This window comes from Lontra canadensis, unplaced genomic scaffold (assembly GCF_010015895.1).
Source record: "Lontra canadensis isolate GAN:19392208 unplaced genomic scaffold, GSC_riverotter_1.0 scaffold206, whole genome shotgun sequence".
Lineage (NCBI taxonomy): Eukaryota > Metazoa > Chordata > Mammalia > Carnivora > Mustelidae > Lontra > Lontra canadensis.
The window spans coordinates 1,389,648-1,406,388 of NW_022631200.1; the positions used below are offsets into that span (position 1 = coordinate 1,389,648).

A 16,741-nucleotide genomic window follows, 5' to 3' on the forward strand; every position below is an offset into this window, starting at 1 on the left:
TATTTTAACAACAACAGAACAAACAAAAACCCAGCCAGCGTCTTTGGAAATGCCTGGCAGCCTGGAGGTTGCAGGGGGAGCGCACGGGGGTCTTCCCGGCCCCAACCAGGAGGCCAGAGCAGGGAGAAGACAAATAAGGACCCAGCTGCTTGTAAAATAAAGTTTTCCCTTTTATTTCAAATCAACCCATTCCCAAGTTAGTGCTGCAAGTTGGGATGATAGCCCTAAGCCCCCTGTGTGTGGCAGGGGCGGGGGCACTCACACCCTTCAAGGATGGGCCTGGTGGCCAGGGATGAGGCCTGGGGGGCTGGCCGGCTAGCCTCCCCTCCCTGTTAGCCCCAGGGACCGCCCTGCCCCCTCACTGACTCACAGGGGCAAGGGCGTGTAGGAGAAGGGGCAGGGCAGGGAGGCAGTCCCATGTGGCTGTCCGTGGCCAGAGGTGCTGTTCTTGCTGAGAGCACCATCAGGCTAGGTTAGTGGGGTCTCCTCCGGCAGCCAGGGAAGGAACTGCAAGGAGAGCAGATAGTGCCACATGCAGGTGGGCAGGGCCACCCACCCCCTGCCCAGAGGGAGGGCGAGGTGAGCAGGGCTGGCTGGGGGGGAGCCAGGGCGTAGCTCTGGGAGCTCACCGGGGTGGGGGCCCAGTCTCCAGTCTGGCAGGGAAGAGGGGCTCAGATAGATGACTGCCACTGCACGAAGCGCTTGGATTCCTGTGGGGAGATGGGAGGGGGCATGGAGGGGACCTCGCTTCATAGCACAGGCCCCCAGCCTCTGCCCTCAGGCCGGTGAGTCCAGTACCTGAGGGTTGAAAGGGTCGTCATCATCTGTGTCATCATAGTCGTCACTGGGGGACGAGGGGAGTGGCAGAGAAGCAGGATGGGGGATCCATCAGGAGGCTCCCCCCCAAGCAGGAGCCCAGGGGTCCGCCCTGCACGGCCTCCCCCAGGACCATGCCCTCCCTCCCCTCCTGACCTGGGCGGGAAGAGAGCCCAGGCACGAGGCAGGCTGCAGAGGGCAGTGGCCAGGGCCCCCGCAGACAGCAGGGAGAAGAGCAGCAGGAAGAGCAGGCCTTCCAGGGCATCCTCACACAGGCCCCGCAGGGCAGCGCCGTAATCCTGGGGTGGGCGGGGGAGGGCATCAGCGGGCACGCCCCCCCACCCCTCGCTGTGCCTCCGGACAAGCACACAGGCGGTGCTCCGACCACTGTCATTACTACACCTGCAGGCGTAAACCCAAACCTTGGCCCCCTCTCCACCCCACCGCCAGCCACCAAGCCAGCTCAGCTTCGGTCCAGTGCGGGGCTTCTGACATCGTGAGCCCCACGATTCTCCGTGATGGGGCGTCCCGCGCCGGTAGGATGTTGAGTAGCTTCCTGGGGCCCTGCTCCCTATCTGCCAGGAGCACCCCCACTCTGCCTGTGACCACCACTGCCACATGCCCCCCGGGGCAACATCTCTGGCTTAGAACACTGCTTGGAAGAACCCCCGCCCCCAACTTAGAATTGCACCTTGCACATAACACACTCTCGGTAAACGCTGGCAGCCCCTCTCGTCATCCCTGGAATTGAGCTGAGTCGTTTCCTGAATGCCCAGCCATCATTCACCCCACAGAGAAGCCAAGGGCCTGCTCTGTGCCAGGTGTGGCTCCCAGTCCCAGGGACGCTTGAGTACCCATGGCTCCGGAAGGTCATTTCAGGTAACCATAAACTGAGAGGGGACCAGAAGGCAGGACTGGACCCCAACAGCAGAGACCACCCTTGACAGGAAGGAACCTTGACAGGAAGGAGCGGTTTGAGGGCTGCTGTGGGCCGTGTAGAGAGGGTGGTGTAAGGGCCTGAGCCTGGGACCAGCCGGGGGGGGGCCCTTTCCGGTGACACCAGGAGCCAGACTTTAATCCGTAAGCAGGGGAGTCACTGGAGGGTTTTAGTGGAGAAAGAACTTGATCGGATTGTGGGAGAGAGACTCACCCAGCTGCTGGCTGTTGGGGAGGACAGATGGGGGGGCAAGCAGGGGGACAGGGAAAAAGCTCTGTGGCTCCTGGGTGGGAGGTGAGGAGGGTGACCAGGGTAGCAGCAGTGGCGGAGGGAGCCGTGCTCCGAGTCCAGATGGGCTTCAGGCGGCAGAGCTTGCCTGGGGAGTGTGTGTGGGAGGTGGGACAGACGGCAAAAGGGATGATCCTAGGTTTCCCGCTTGAGCCCCTGGGCGGGGAAGGGGGGTGGCAGCTGTGTCTGGTACTTTCACTGGAAAGCCGAGCCAGGGACCCCTCAGAGCAATGGGGCATTCTCTTTTTACTGTTTCAGGCACCTAGACCATGTCCTTTCATGCTCCTCCTAGCCCTGCAAAGCAGAGATCTGGGCCCCCTCACACTGCTGCCTTTTGTGGGCAGAAAGTTGAAGCCCAGAGAGGGCAAGCCACTTCCCCAGAGTCACACAACCTGGAAGGGGTAGAGCTGGAGGTAGAGGTAGTCACACAACCTGGAAGGGGTAGAGCCAAATCTGTCAGGCCTCAGAGACACCTTCCTGCCACTTTATCCCTGATGTCCCTCAATCCTGAATAGTATGTGGGAACCCTGAAGCCCAGAGAGGGGAAACAGGGGCCTGGAGTCACGGGGTGCCCAAGTAGAGGGTGAGACTGACCCCCCCCCCCTTCCCTCTGTCCACAGTGAACCTTGGGAAGTGCGATCCAGACCAGGGTCAGCCCGGACTGGAGAGAAATTTGTGGGCCTCAGTTTACCCTTAAACGAAAGAGCAGGGTTGCCTTCTGGAGGCCTGTAGCTCAGGTACTCAGCAATTCTGAGTGTTGATTCCCTGCCCCTCCCTCACCGCCACTGCTCCCTTGCTGCAGTGCCAATCTGAGATGCTCTGGGGACAGCGGGAGCTGTGGAAGGGGTGCGGATCCCAGCAAGGGCCAGGTCAGGTCCGTGCTGTGGGACAGATGGGTCCCACTGATGCAGTCGCCAGATCAAAGGCAGGATGCCCAACCAAAAAAGTATTTAGTACAAACATGTCCCCACTATGGCATGGGACCTACCTACAGAGATATTTGTTGTTTGCTAAATCTGGCAGTCCTGTTGGAGAGCCACTGCGGGGACAGACTAGAGGGGGGACGAGGCATGGGTGCTCCCCTGGGGGGGGAAAGACTAGGCCTGGGGGGCAGCAGGCCCTGGGAATGGGAGTGGGGTGAGGAAGCCAAGGGATGACCCTGGACGACTGCCTGGCAGCGGAGGCTCACAGGCACGTCATGGTGAGGTGCCGTGATGACAACATTTCCTTCAGAGGGCATGACGACGGAGGGCTCAGGTGCGTCCCACCTGTGCCACATCTAGTAAAGCCGGGCGCAGTGAGTCACTCTAACAGACTGTGGCCCCTGGGCGGGAGGTGAGGAGCCCAGGCTGTCGGGCCCCAGAATTCACCGAGCTGCCAGGGCTCCAGGAGAGAGACGAGGCGGGGGGGGCAAGGGGGAGGAGGCGGGTGGTTGCAGGGTGGGGCGGGGAGGGAGCCGATGAGGGCGGGCTGGCGGAGCGAGCGAAGGTGACGACAGACGCACAGACGGGGGTGGCGGGGCGGTAGAGATCAGCGCTACGGCAGGTGAGAGAAGCGCAGGGCTGTCTCGGGCTCCCCGGAGGAATCTGGGGGGCGGGGCGCACCTTGTGCAGGCCGCGGCAGTGCAGCAGCGCCACCAGCTGGTGGAAGTTGCCTTCCGTCACATTCAGCGTCTCCTCCAGGGACAGTAGAGGCTTCTGCGCGGGACGGGAGGGTCACCCCACCTGCTCCTCGGGACCGGGCTGGGCCAGGCTCCGCCCACCTCGGCGGGCTCCGCCCACAGGCCTCGGGCCCCGCCCACAGCCTCCCCACCACTTCTGGTCCGAGTCCGGGTGTCGAGGGAGCACCCGGCTGCCCACCTGCGCAGAAGGGAACTGGGGGACAGCTTCCCGCTCGAGGCCCTGCAGCTGGGAGTGGATGTTGGCCAGAGCTCGCTGCGACAGAGTCAGCCTCTGCGGGAAGACAGGGGGAGGGCCAGGTAGTGGCCGCCCCCAGCCCACTCTCCTCCCGAGGGACGCAGGACTGCGGGCCCGGGGGTCCCCGCAGCCTCCCCCAGGACCTGCAGTCCTGGCCCCAGCCCGCCCTCCTCCACCCCGCTCCCTTGCCCGCTCCCCTAACCTGCTGAAAGGGGTTGGAGACCGCCTGGTGGCAGAGGAAGTAATAGCTCAGGATGTCTGAAGTGGGAGGGAAAGAGGAGACACCCATGAGCCTGGGTCCCCGGAGCTCCCCCCCGCCCCCCGCGCGAAGCTAGGAAGTGGCAGGGCCCTGCCTTCCCACCCTCAGGACCGGGGGCCTCTCCCAAGCCCAGTGGCCTCCTGTGGTGCCCACCGCCTGGCCTTCAGGGACAAGCTACCTACACCGTTCCATCACTTCTGCTCCAACCACAGCCAGAAACTGGAGGGTCTCCACACTCCCTGCAAACCTCTGCTTCTGCCGTCCTGCCCTTGACTAAATTGTGCGCATTCCTGGCCAAATCCTCCTGTTCCTGGGGAGGGACTCCCAGCCTTGTCTCCTGACCGCTCTCCCCCAAGTCCAGCATCTGTATTCCTGTCTCTTTCCCAGGCCAGCAGGAGAGGTGCTGAGAGCTTCTGAGACCGGGCACCCACCCTGCCCGAGGGCCTGAGGAGTCAGGGTCTGCATGGGGTTGATGGGGTCACCTGAGCTGAGCCCAGTTTCCTCCTGGGTCAGGTTCAGGATGTAGGTGTCAGGACTGGAGCAGAAGTCACTGAGGCCCTGAGGGAGGCAGGGAGAGGGGGGCTCGGACCAGACACTGCTCCAATTCCATACACCCACAGAACGGGGTGTCTGGCTTACCACCCCAGCCCCCACCATTCCTGGGGAGCCAAAAGTCCAGGCCCCCAGTCCCCCATCTCAGACCCAAGGGTCCAGACCCCCAGCCCCTCCTCCCTCAGACCCAGGAATCTGGGCTTCCAGCCCCCACCATTCCTGGGGAGCCAAAAGTCCAGGCCCCAAGTCCCCCCATCTCAGACCCAGGGGTCCAGACCCCCAGCCCCTCCTCCCTCAGACCCAGGAATCTGGGCCTCCAGCCCCTCCTCCCTCAGACCCAGGAGTCCAGGCCCCCAGCCCCCTCTTCCCTTAGGAAGTGTCTAAGTCTCCAGCTTCTAGACCTCAGAACATGTGATCCTGGCTCCAAGTCCTTCCCCTCAGGACCTGCCCTGGGACCCAGGGGCCTGGCCTCTAGCACTCACCACAGCTGTAGCTGCCTCCAGCCCCATGGAGCCCCAGCTCAAGACAAGAACCAGGAGACTCATCACTGTCATCCTATAAAGGGGTAAGGGACAGGTTTGCGGTTCTGGGGTTCTTAATTTCCCTGCCTCATCTCTTCCCTTCCTCCACCCCAAATCCCATCACAGCCCCACCCCTCCTTCCCTACCAACCTCTGGAGCCTCGAGGATCAGAATTAGGGGCAGAGAAACTGGAGGGCGGGGGGAGGACGAGAGTGCAGGTAGTAGACCTGTGATTGTTTATAGCAAACTGAACATCTGGTCTCTCCCCAGGAGTGAGGGGGAGGACAGTGAGAAGAGGGCCCTGGGCTAGCAAGCCAGCAGCCTAGATCCCAGCCCAGCTCTGCCCCCGCCTTGCTCTGGGATTCTGGGAGAGCTGCTGCCCACTTCTGGGCTCTGCTTCCTGGCTTTGCATCGCGGCAGCCCAGCAGTCCCAGCATATCTCCCAGCTTGGAGCATGGCCTGGTCAGCTTCCTGTGCCAGCCACACCTTTCCTCCAAGACCTGGCTGCCACCAGGGCTGGAACTTCAGCCGGGTTTTTTTCTGGGGAGGGGTCCAGAGGCGAGGGTCAGCACTGGAGGGTGGTCACCACCTCTCAGCCTCAGGGGGAGCCTGCAGGGCACAGCAGGACTTCTCACCCAGGGGGGTGTGGAGACTGGGGAGCACCAGCAGGACCCCCAGAGGTAGCGAGGATTCAGGGGTTCTTCTACATGGGACGGACTGGCCTGAGTCGGAAACCAGCTCTAGCTCTTCCTGGCTGTGTGGCCCGGGGCAAGTGGCCCAACCTCTCTGCGCCCCTCTCTCCATGTTAATGGGGAGAAGGGTCAGTGTGAGGGTTCCAGAATAGGGCTGGCCACACGGAACGAGCCATTAAGTAAGGATGTGGTCTTGAGTTTCCCTGAGCCCCGTAAGGGCCACGCAGCCTCAGAGGTGGAAGCCCCCTGCCTGCAGTGCCCCTCGGCAAGTCAGGTGCTGAGGGGGCCCTCCCTCGTGGAGCTGTGTGTGCACGGCCGTCGGGGGAAGTCAGAAACCGCCCCATCCTCAGCGCAAACATTATACCGTTTTCCCTAGGATTTTGGAGCTCTTTGCTCGCCTCGGGGCCTGTGTTCCCCGCTCTGCCGGCCCGGCCTGCGCTAGGTCTGGTGTCTTGGCAGGTGCTGGCCCAGCCCAGGACCTCCCTGGAAGTTTGTGGGACGAGGGAAGGAGGACAGTGTCCCTCCTGCCAGAGCTCTGTGGGCGGGAAAGCGGAGGCCACTCGGAGGGCACCCGGACTTACACGATCACCAGCCACTTGCTCTGCTTTGCCAGGCCCAGGAGGGTGAAAAGACAGACAAGCAGCTCCAGGAGCAGCAGGAGAACATAGGCCAGCCACCTGGAGAAGGGACGAGGGCCACTGAGCGGCACATCCAGCCCTCCGGCCCCCCGCTCATGCTCTTGTCCCCGGCCACAGCCGGCTCCTTGAGAAGCAGGTGCGCTGGGAGGCGTCCACTGCGGCCCTTCAGAGCTCAGGTGCCGGGGGCCAGGCGCCTCCCCGGCTGGACCACACACAGGCCCTGTCACCGGGCACGAGCCACTGGTATCCCCCAGCACCACCTGCCACGGCACCTGCAGAGTAAAGTGAGCGGTTCCCGGGCGTGGGCTGAGTGTCCTGTGGCACGCCCTGGGGCTGGGTGCCAGTCTCTCCACTTCCTACCTGTGCAACCTTGTTTCCGGGGCTTTGCCTCTGTGCCTCAGTTTCCCCACCTGTAACGTGGGGGAGAACAGTAGTGCCCACTCCGAGAGGGAGTTGTGAGGCTAAGGAGCGTGAACTTAGAAGGGTGCCAGGCACACAGACGGCCTGAAACTCAAGCTGGACCGTCACTCAGGGAGCTTCCAACGTTAGCGTGAGTTAACGACTGATTCCCTCCGCTCGGAGGGCTGGCACAGCAGAAGCGTTCTGGAAATCGCCGCACGGGCCGGGTGAGTGCCCGTGGTGTGCCCCAGCTGGGCCCCGGCTGGGCCCCCACCTGCCGGGTCCCCCACAGCTGTGCCCAGCTGAGGCACCCGAGCAGCTAGCGGACCCTGCTTTCCCGGGGTTGAGCTGGGCCGCGTGGCTCAGGGAGACCTGCAGGCCTTTGCTCCCAGCGTCCCCACTGCGCACCCCAGCTTCACTCTCCCTTTTTCCATCAGGGGCAGCCCACCCTTCTGCCCTAAGCCGCTGTGCACGCCCGGTCTGGGCCTCTGGGAACTCGGCCAGGAAGCTCTCCCTCTGGGGGCCCCAGTAACCTTGCAGGAAACGGGCCACCTTCCCTGAGGGAGGACTCCCGGGGCCAGGCTCTCACACTGGAACTTCCAGCGACCTTTCCTGTTGGGGGTGGGTCTGCCTCAGCCCTCGGCTGCCTGGGGCACCTGGAGCGGGGCTGAGGCCTGGCCCAAGGATGGCCTAGCCAAAGCGCAGAACCTGGACTCCCTGGGACCCAGGCTTGTCTGATGCCCCACGGGGGCAATCTCGTCACAGACTGCTTCATCCCTGGGGGCCCTCCACCCTGCAGCACAGAAGTCAGGACCCTGTCTCTTGCCTCTGTCCCCACACCTGGGCTGGGCCCCCAGACGGAGTCGGATAAACAGGAGACCTCATTCCCAGCAGCCGAAGCAATGAGGACTTCATCCTATGGGCTGCTGGCAAGGGCGGCCATCCCAGATAGCCACATAATGTGTCCCTCCTTCACACACCACCTCTCAGCGAAGCCTCCCCAGGTCCCTCCTACACTCACATCCCCGGCCCCCGCCCCGGCCCAGGCCACAGGCAGACTGCCAGCCTCTGTCCCCAGCCCGTTCCCCTCCCTTGCTTCACTTTTCTCCAAAGCTCTTACCACCCACCCCTCACAGGCGTTTGTTTATTACTGGGCCCCTTACTGGAAGATGGGCGGGAACTGGTGTCTGTTTTGTTCACTGCCCTGTCTTATAAAAACGTACATCTTACACACACGGTGTGCGCGTGCTAGTCACTGTTGTAAGCACTTAATGGGCACGGACTCCTCTGATCCTCAACAATCCAACCCATCACTCCCACTTTACAGATCGGAACATCTAGGCTCAGAACAGGTAACCGGTCCCACAGCCCCCGGAGTGGCCACCTGGCTTCAGAGCTCACGTTCCTAACCCCCAGGCACCCCTCTCTCTCACCAGAAGGTGCTAGATAAACATCTGTTGAGGGGATGCACGCGTCAGATGGATGGTTGAGGGGAGAGCGACTGAGAGGGCAGATGCAAGGATGTGAGCAGGGCGTGGCTCAGCCCGGGCACTGGGACACTCCGGACAGGCCATCCTCTGCTGCGGGGCCATCCTGTGCATGGCAGGATGCGTCTCTGGTCCCCACCTACCAGGTGTGAGTAGCGCCCCCTCGCGAGCTGCGACGACCAGACAAGTGTCCCCAGACATTGCCCCATGGCCACCTGGATGCACAGTCACCTGGGGTGAGAACCCCCTCACCCACCTGTACTCCTCCACAAAGGACACATCTTCAGCCACTTGCAGAGGGCTCAAGGGCACTCCCCTCCAGAAGGCCAGCTCCTGGAGCTGCCGGGCCACGGCCTCTGCCTCCCGCCGAGCCCCGCGGGCGGCAGCCACCAGCTCCGTACGCTGAGCCAGCACTTCCTCCAGGGTGGTCAGCTCTGTCCTCACGGCCTCACCCAGCCTCTCCACTGTCTCTGACACCTGCGTGCAGGGGGGAGTCTGGGGTCAGAGGCAGGCATGCCCTGGGGAGACGGGTGTTGGGGTGGAGTAGTTGTGGCAGGTGTCTGAGATCTGGGGACTAGGACATCTGTGGAATGATGTTCTGTGGCTCCCATCAGGAGCCCTGGGGGTCAGTGGCTTGGGTCCCAGGTAAGACAAAGGCCCTAGAACTGTAATTATGCCTGAGCATTTGAGTCTGAAGTTGGCATCTGTCTGCCTGGGTCTGAGGTCCTAAGTCTGGATTCCATGGTCCAGGGTCTGCCCTGGACACAAAATTTGAGGTCTGAGGTCAGCCTGGGTCTCAGCTCTGGATCTGGAACCCTGGGCCTGGGGATGGGAGCGAGACCCCTTGTCAGAGTCCTGGGTCTCAGCACTGAGGTCCCTGAGCTTTCGTTTAGGGCACAGATCGGGTCTGGGGGCCTGGATCTGACCTGAGGGCAGGGGTCCAGGGCTGAGACTAAGTGTGAATTGGGGTCTAGAATTGAGCCGCATGTTCCAGATCCGGGTGGAGGGTCTGAGGGTCCCACGTGTAAGGTCCTGGCTGCGGGCAGGGTTGGAGGTGGGGCGTATAGTCTGAGGTCGGAGTCTGGGGTCCTAAGTCTCAGGTGTGGGGTCTCGGCTCTGAGTTTGGGTCCCATTTCTCTGGGAGGTGGAACGAGTCTGGGTGTGGGTCTGGGGTCTGGCCGGTGCCTGGCCCCTCACCAGGTGGTCTATGGCGCTGAGCGTATGGTTGGCATGCAGCAGTGCCGAGCTGAGCTGGGACACCCCATCACTGGTCTCGCTGTTGCCATAGAAACCGATGCCAATGCCGGCGCTGAGAGGGGGAGGGACGGGAAATCACAACCCGTCCTGGGACCCTGGGGCCGCGTCCCCCCAACCTCCTCACACCCAATCCCCTCTCCCACCCCCACCCCCTTGGTCCAGCCGGTCGTGGGAAAGGAACGTCTTCAGCCTGGCCCCCACCGGTTGCCAAGGTAACGGGAAGCCCCCTCCCCCGCCCTAGGGACGTCATTGTGATGCTAATAGTGGGTGGAGGGGAGGGGCGCGGCGGGGGGGGGCGGATTTAACCCGCACCTTACTGGAGCGGAACCCCTGTCATGCCCAGCCCCAGGAGAAGCCCTACCCCCAGGATTGTCGGCCCCACACCCAGCCCTCCATCCCTTCCTCAAGCATCCCGAGTCTTCAGCACCTGTCCCTTGAGGGTGCCGCTGTCCCCTCCCCGATTCCTGGGGCTTCCTAGGACCGCTGGTCCCCAGTTATCATCTCCGGGGGGCCCCTGGGTCTGGAGCCCCCCTGGGTCTGGAGCTCCCCGCCTTCCCCCGCCCCCAGGACCCAAGGGTCTGGCCAGAAGCAAGGGAATGTGGGCCGATGGGCCAGAAGCCTGCGCCCCCGCCCCTCCGCGGCCGGCACACAGAGCTCCATTGTGGGGTCTGAATGTGAGCCCATCCCCCCCACCCGCAAGAGTGTCCCTCCGCGGAGGGGCCAGGCCCGACCGGGCGGAGGGAGCCGGACGCCCTCACAGTTCCCAGCGCCGGCCACCGCCCCCCCCCCCTAACCCTGGGCTCCCACGCCCGCCCTGGCGCCCCCGCCCATTGTTCCCGGCGGGACAAAGCTGCTCTTGTTCCCAGGCCGCTGGGGGCCGGCCGTGTCTCTCCCCCACAGGGCCTTTGTCCACCACCCTCGCCCACCCCCAGTCAGGAGAGCCCGAAGAGGAAGCATTTGGGATCTAGGACGCCCTGCTCCCCCCCCCCCCACCACAGACACCCCCAACACACTGTGCTGCTCCCCGCAGGGAGGCAGTGGGGGTAGGGCCCAGCCCGCCACTCCCCCGGATCCGGGGCGGGTTTCTCTCGGATCCCAAAGTCCGGATCTGTACAATAGGACTCCTGCGCTGCTGGGGGCGGCCTGACAGGGAGGGCTGGGCTTGGAGCCGGCTCTTGGTAAATGGTGAGCTGGCGTGTCCTCAAGTGCTCCCTCCTCTCTAACCACCGGTGCCCACCCGCTGCACAGAACCCCCCAACCCCCTCCTGGGCTCTGAGAGGGGCTTGCTGGTCTGAATCTCCACTGGCCACTTGGGCGAAGGGACCTTGAAAAGTTGCTTTGTCCCTCTCCCCGAGACTTGCCCAGGGTTAGTGGGAAGGAGTTAGACCAGCTCAGGTCTGGACTCCCAGCTCTGCTCCTGGACTGCAAACACTACTTTGCTGTCTGTCTCCTGGACTAGAACATCAGCTCCAGGAGGGCAAGAACCTCGCCTGGCCAGTTCAGTATCTCCCCGCACAGAGTAGATCCGCAAGGCATAGTAGTGGAATGAATGAATGAGCGAGTGAGTTAATGAATGATAGATATCAAGTGTTACTGCTCCCCGAGTAGGCCTGTGGTCCAGGCTCTGTACCTTCTCTCATTTAATCCCACCGTAACTAAGAATAGGAGGTGGGTGTTACTATAATGTCCATTTCAGAGACATGGAAACTGAGTCCTGGAGCAACTGACTCCACCACTCCCCTAGCTGCGCAGCGCTTCGGTGACAAAGCCACCAAACCCTAGCTCTTAACCCCTACCCCCTCCTGCTGGCCTGATTGCCCTTGGGAAGTCCCTTCTCTTCTTGAAACTCAGTCTGTCCATCCGAGAAATGGGAGCAGTTCTTCCCCCGCGGCAAGGCTGAGGTGGGATTCTAGGGCACTCGCAGGAAGACCAGCCGAGATTGTGGGGAGCCCCATCCCCACTCCCCACCCACCCTGGGGCCCCATTACCAGCCGACGAGAAGGGCAGCGATGCAGCTCCAGGTGACACAGCCTCCCCCGGGTGGAGGGCTTTTGGCCCCGGGGGGCTCTGGGGGCCGGCAGCAGCAGAAGCGGATGAGGTAGACAGCAATGAAAATGAGGCTCAGGCCCAAGCCCAGGCCTGCCAAGGCCGCCACCAGCAACAGGGCCTGGGGAAGGGGGAGACGTGAGGCCTCAGAGGGGCTTGCTGCTCCCTCCCTGCATGGCCGGAGGTCCTGGATCGGGGACTTCAGCGGAGGTGGAAGGAGCCCTGGCTAGAAAGGGGGGCCAAGCCCAGCCTCTGGTTTCCAGGTCTGTGGGGAAAGATGGGGTCCCCAGCCCCTCCCAGGCTGGCTGCTGGAGCTCGGCAGTTTGGGGCTGGGTCACTGGAGGGAGCTTCCTACTGAGAGGCCCAAAGCTTGGTGTCCAGTTCTGCTCTGGGTGTGACCTTCAGCAGGAGCCTTCCCCTCTCTGAGACTGTGTCCTCATCATCCCAGGCATCCCCTGTGTCCTCTGTTCCAGCCAGGCAGCTGGAACAGAGCAGCTCCCAGGAACCTTCTGAGACCTGCGTCCGGAACTAGGTGGGATCAGGGGGCGGACGGGGGTGGGGGGTGCCTGTTCCTGGAGATGGGTGTGAAGTCAGGGGCGGCAGGCTTCCTCTTCCCTCCTCCTTGCGGGTCCTCCCCACTCACTGCTCGCTCACTCCCCTGTGCTGAGCTCTGCACACCCACCGCAGTGTGAGTCTGTCACCCAGGGACTCACGGGGAGGGGGGGCGTGACAGCCTCCATGACAGAGTGTGTGTGCAAGACTCAGGGATGGAGACTTGGAGACAGGGAGACACAGAGTGGGGGTGGGGGAGAGAAACAGAGAGGAGTGGAAAAGCAGAGATGCAGAGAAAGGAGACAGAGACACCAAAAGCTGGGAGGGCAGAGGCGGGGCGGTGGGGGGATCAGGTATGTGTCGTTGGAAAAACCTTGCAGGACAGCAGGGCTCTCCACAAGGCAAGACTTTACAGGAGTGGCTGTGAGGTCCTGTCACCTTCATAGGTGCCCAGAATGGGACTGGGTTTACCTTGAGCCAAACAGCAGGTAGGGACAATATCCAGAACACAGTCACCCCTCCAGACTCACTAATGCTGTTTCCTGTAAACCACAGTGTGTCTCTGCCTTTGTCCTTGCAGTGTGGCTGGAGTGTGTGTGTGTGTGTGTGTGTGTGCACATGTGAAGGACACAAGTGTGTATGTGTGCGAATGACACAACTGTGTGGTATATTTGTTCCTATGGCTATGAAACTGGATGTTTTACCTTTGTTTATCTGCCATGAGATACTACACCTGTGTGTGTGAGGGAGCGAGTGAATGAGTGTCCCTGTGGAAACACCTATGTCCACAGGTGTGAGAGTTATCTGTTGGCATTTGTGTGTTTCTGGGCATGATTCTTTGAGTCTGAGTGGTTCTCGGTGGTGTGTGTGTGTGTGTGTGTGAACACGTGTGTGTTATATATGAGTGAATGTATGCGTATATGAAAATTTGTGTGTAAGAATGTGTGTGAGTGTGTATACAAGTGAATGTGGTGTGTGAGTGTGTAGGAGTGTGTGTGTGTGTGTGTGAGTGAGGATGAGAATGTGTAAATGTGTGCGTGTATACAAGTGAGCTTAGGGTGTGTGAATGTGTGAGTGAATGAGAGCAGGAATTGTATGTGTGTTTACTATAGGTGACTGTGAGTGTGAGGACAGGAATGTGTGTGAATGTGTAAACGTGTGTCAGTGTGTCTCTGTGTGTGAATGTTCATGTGTACACAGTGGATGTGGGTTGTATGTATGTGACTGTGTGGGGTGTGAATGAGAGCAGGAATTGTGTGAGTGTGAATGTGCAAATGTTTCAGTGTGTGTGTATGGATATGTGACTGTGTGTATACAAGTGAGTGTAGGGTATGTATATGTGAGTATGTGTGGGGGGGATAGGAATGTGTGTGCATGTGTAAACGTGTGTCTGTGTGTACACAAGTGAGTGTGGGGTGTGTGTATATGACTGTGGGGTGTGTGTAAGTGTGTGAGTGAGGGCAAGAATTGTGTGCATGTGTAAACGTGTGTCAGTGTGTATACAAGTAAACGTGGGGCGTGCATGTGAGTGAGGGCAGGAATTGTATGTGTAAACGTGTGTATGGATATGTGACTGTGTGTGTATACAAGCGAGTGTAGGGTATGTATATGTAAGTATGTGTGTGTGTGAGGACAGGAGTGTGTGTGCATGTGTACGTGTGTCAGTTTGTACACAAGTAAGTGTGAGGCATGTGTATGTGACTATGCGGGATGTGTGTGAGTGTGTGAGTGAGGACAGGAGTGTGTGTGCATGTGTACGTGTGTCAGTTTGTACACAAGTTAAGTGTGAGGCATGTGTATGTGACTATGCGGGATGTGTGTGAGTGTGTGAGTGAGGACAGGAGTGTGTGTGCATGTGTAAACGTGTGTCACTGTGTATACAAGTAAACATGGTGTGTGGGTGTGTGTGTGTAAACATGTGTATGGATATGTGGCTGTGTATGTCTACAAGTGAGTGTGTGAGTTTGTCTTCCGGCCCCGTGTCACCCAGTGCCTGACTTTTCCCAGCTGTGCCCACAGTGGTGATCTTCCTGGGGGACAGTGTCCCCTTCTGGGTCATGTGACTCCGTGCCTGTCCCAGTGCTGTCACCCTGCCTGTCGGTGAGGGGGGCGGAGTGAGCCTCTCCGAGCGCCTGGGGCAGAGCCTGGGGCCAGCAAGCTGCGTGGCTGTGTGGGCAGGTCTCCGCTGTGAGCGGGCGTGGGTGACCAGCCCTAGAGGTCGTGACTGTGTACACCACAGGCCCTGGGCAAGGGGATGGCCGTCCCTGTTTGGTGGGGAGAGGGCAGCGTGGAGAAGGCAGGGAGGAGCCGCGGCCGACTGGTACAGCCATGACCCAAATAGCTCAGAATACAGCACACATCCCCCTCTCTGCTTTTCTGGGACCTCCGCCCCCCACGCTTCCCAAGCTCTCCAATCCCCAGCCCTTTATCCCAGGAGCTTCCTAAACCAGATCCAAGGGGCCTGGACCCTAGAGGCAGGGCCCAGGACCCATCCAAGGGCTCCACCAGGGCTCCCAGGCACCCCCCCGCCCTCACATGCACACACTCCCCCACCCTTCCCCGGCTCAGCTAAGCCTTGCTCCTCATTAATCTCAAAGTCAAGGACTTGAATTAAACTGGGTCAGGGGACAGTTCTTTCGCCCCTGTTGGAGCTGACCCAGGCTGGGCCCCCTTCCCCAGGGACCCCTGCTCCCGCAAGGTTCCCACCCCAGCCCCAACCTCCAGACCCATTTCTGTCATCCTCTGGTCCCCAGATGGAACCTCGTTTCCACCGCCCCCCACCCAAGCACCCTGCCCCCCCTTCTGTCCTGGGGCTGGGGACTGGCTGCAGCTTCCTCTTCCAGCACCTCTGCCTTGTCTTCCCAGCCCTGGCCCTACATCCTCTGGCCCCTTCCCCATTTCAGGTCTCAACCCTGTCCTGAACCGGGGCACCCCAGCCTCTTCCTCTCCACCATTATCAGTTCCTGTCTCTGCTGAGTCCCACCTTAACTGGACACCCCAGATCCTATGAGGGGAGGGCGCATCTTTCAGGACACGGAGAGTGGACCTATCGCCCTGATGACCCTGAAGGCTAGCCTCCCAGGCAGCTCTCAGAGACCCTGGACTCCAAGGCTCCCCAGTCCCATCCCTCCTCTGTGACTAAGAGGTCCAGACCCCTGGCCCTTCCTTATTTAAGGAGTCAGGGCTCTGGTCTCCCAGCGCCTGTCCCAGGGGAACCTCCAGGTATGGGAGCCCCATGCTCCTCTTCCTTTCAGGTACCCCAAAGTCCGGGCTCGGCCTCCACCCCCAGAGAACACAGGAATCTGTCACCCAGCCCCTTTCTCCCTCGGGACCCATAAGCTCTGGCTCCCCCCTCCGCACCCGCACCCACGACCCCGCACCGGCTCCCACCTGCTGGTATTCTTGCTCTTGGGGCGCGAAACCGCTGGGTACCGGGCGGAGCTGGAAGTCGGCGCGGGGCAGCTGGTGAAGCAGATGCACCCAAGCGGACGGTCGGTAGCCCGGGGGCGCCCCCATAGCCCCCGGGGAGGGCGCAGCGGGGCCGACGCCGGGGCTGCGGGAGCCTCGGCAGTGGAGCGGGGCGCGGGCGGAGCGGGGTCTGGCGGGGCTCAAGGGAGAGGAGCAGGGGGAGGAAGAGGGTGGGGGGCGGAGATTGGGGGAGGAGGGGGGAGGCGCGGGCCAGACGGGGACGGTGCTGCCTCTGGTGGCTGCCGGGGGGACTGCCAGCGGGCCCCCAGCGCTCCGCCCCTCAGTGATGGCTCCCACCTGCGGCCGGCGCAGGTACCACGCTGTCCAGCGACATCACCGTCCAAATGAGGCCGCTCGTACCATGCAATCACCCTAGAGCAGCACAAGGTTCCCTTATCTCTAGGAAGAACCTTTACGTCTGTGCAAAGGTCACTAAATATTTGCATAGCACTTTACAAATAACGGTCAGTTGCATCAATTAAAAAAAAAAACCCTCACTTCTGTGTGTAAGCGTCCTTTCATCTATAAAGGCTGTCATTTGGGTAAAACCCCCACCTTTTAAAATCTGCATAAGAAGACAGCTTCTATACACAAACCTTCCTATGTGTGCAGACCACTCCAGGATGTAAGCCTGCATACCGGTGTTAAGGAACCCCTCACACCTGTATAAGGACCCCTCCCATCCCAAGAAGAACCCCGCTCATCTATCTAGAAATAGGGACCCCTCCTATCTTTATAAGAATGCCTGCCATGGGCTTAAGAACCTCTCCAGACTCTTTAAGGATTACTTCAATGTACATAAGGATCCTCCTGCTTCTTGCCATTCACTTTACAGTTCACAGAGTATTTTTCCCAGCTGCTGTCTATAATGAGTCTCACAGGAGCCCACTGAACCACACTGATTCGTGGGAAA

General features: G+C 61.0%; 1 protein-coding gene across 2 annotated transcripts; it reads right to left on the reverse strand.

The window, feature by feature from the left end:
- Window positions 1-376: 376 nt before the first annotated feature.
- On the reverse strand, window positions 377-15,991 carry TTYH1 (tweety family member 1). 2 transcript variants are annotated; one of them, XM_032848636.1, is made up of 14 exons: window positions 15,751-15,990; window positions 11,751-11,929; window positions 9,703-9,814; window positions 8,762-8,982; window positions 6,563-6,658; window positions 5,251-5,323; window positions 4,699-4,774; window positions 4,160-4,215; window positions 3,901-3,993; window positions 3,646-3,738; window positions 973-1,115; window positions 799-844; window positions 630-710; window positions 377-507 (listed from the first exon to the last, which is right to left on the reverse strand). In XM_032848636.1, exons 1-13 carry the CDS (start codon window positions 15,874-15,876, stop codon window positions 672-674), a joined length of 1,353 nt encoding a protein of 450 aa, XP_032704527.1. In that variant the 5' UTR covers window positions 15,877-15,990; the 3' UTR covers window positions 377-507; window positions 630-671. The 2 variants fall into 2 exon arrangements, with proteins under 2 accessions (XP_032704527.1, XP_032704526.1); XM_032848635.1 differs by lacking the exon at window positions 799-844 and having other exon boundaries at window positions 15,751-15,991.
- Window positions 15,992-16,741: the final 750 nt, after the last annotated feature.

Bases quoted from the DNA above. Each gene is read 5' to 3' on its own strand.
- TTYH1 (XM_032848635.1), bottom strand. From the start codon at position 15,876: ATGGGGGCGCCCCCGGGCTACCGACCGTCCGCTTGGGTGCATCTGCTT. The intron at 4,775-5,250 runs GTGAGTGCTAGA...TGCCTCCCTCAG, and splicing joins TGGAGGCAGCTACAGCTGTG to GGCCTCAGTGACTTCTGCTC. The intron at 3,739-3,900 runs GTGGGCAGCCGG...CGTCCCGCGCAG, and splicing joins CCCAGTTCCCTTCTGCGCAG to AAGCCTCTACTGTCCCTGGA.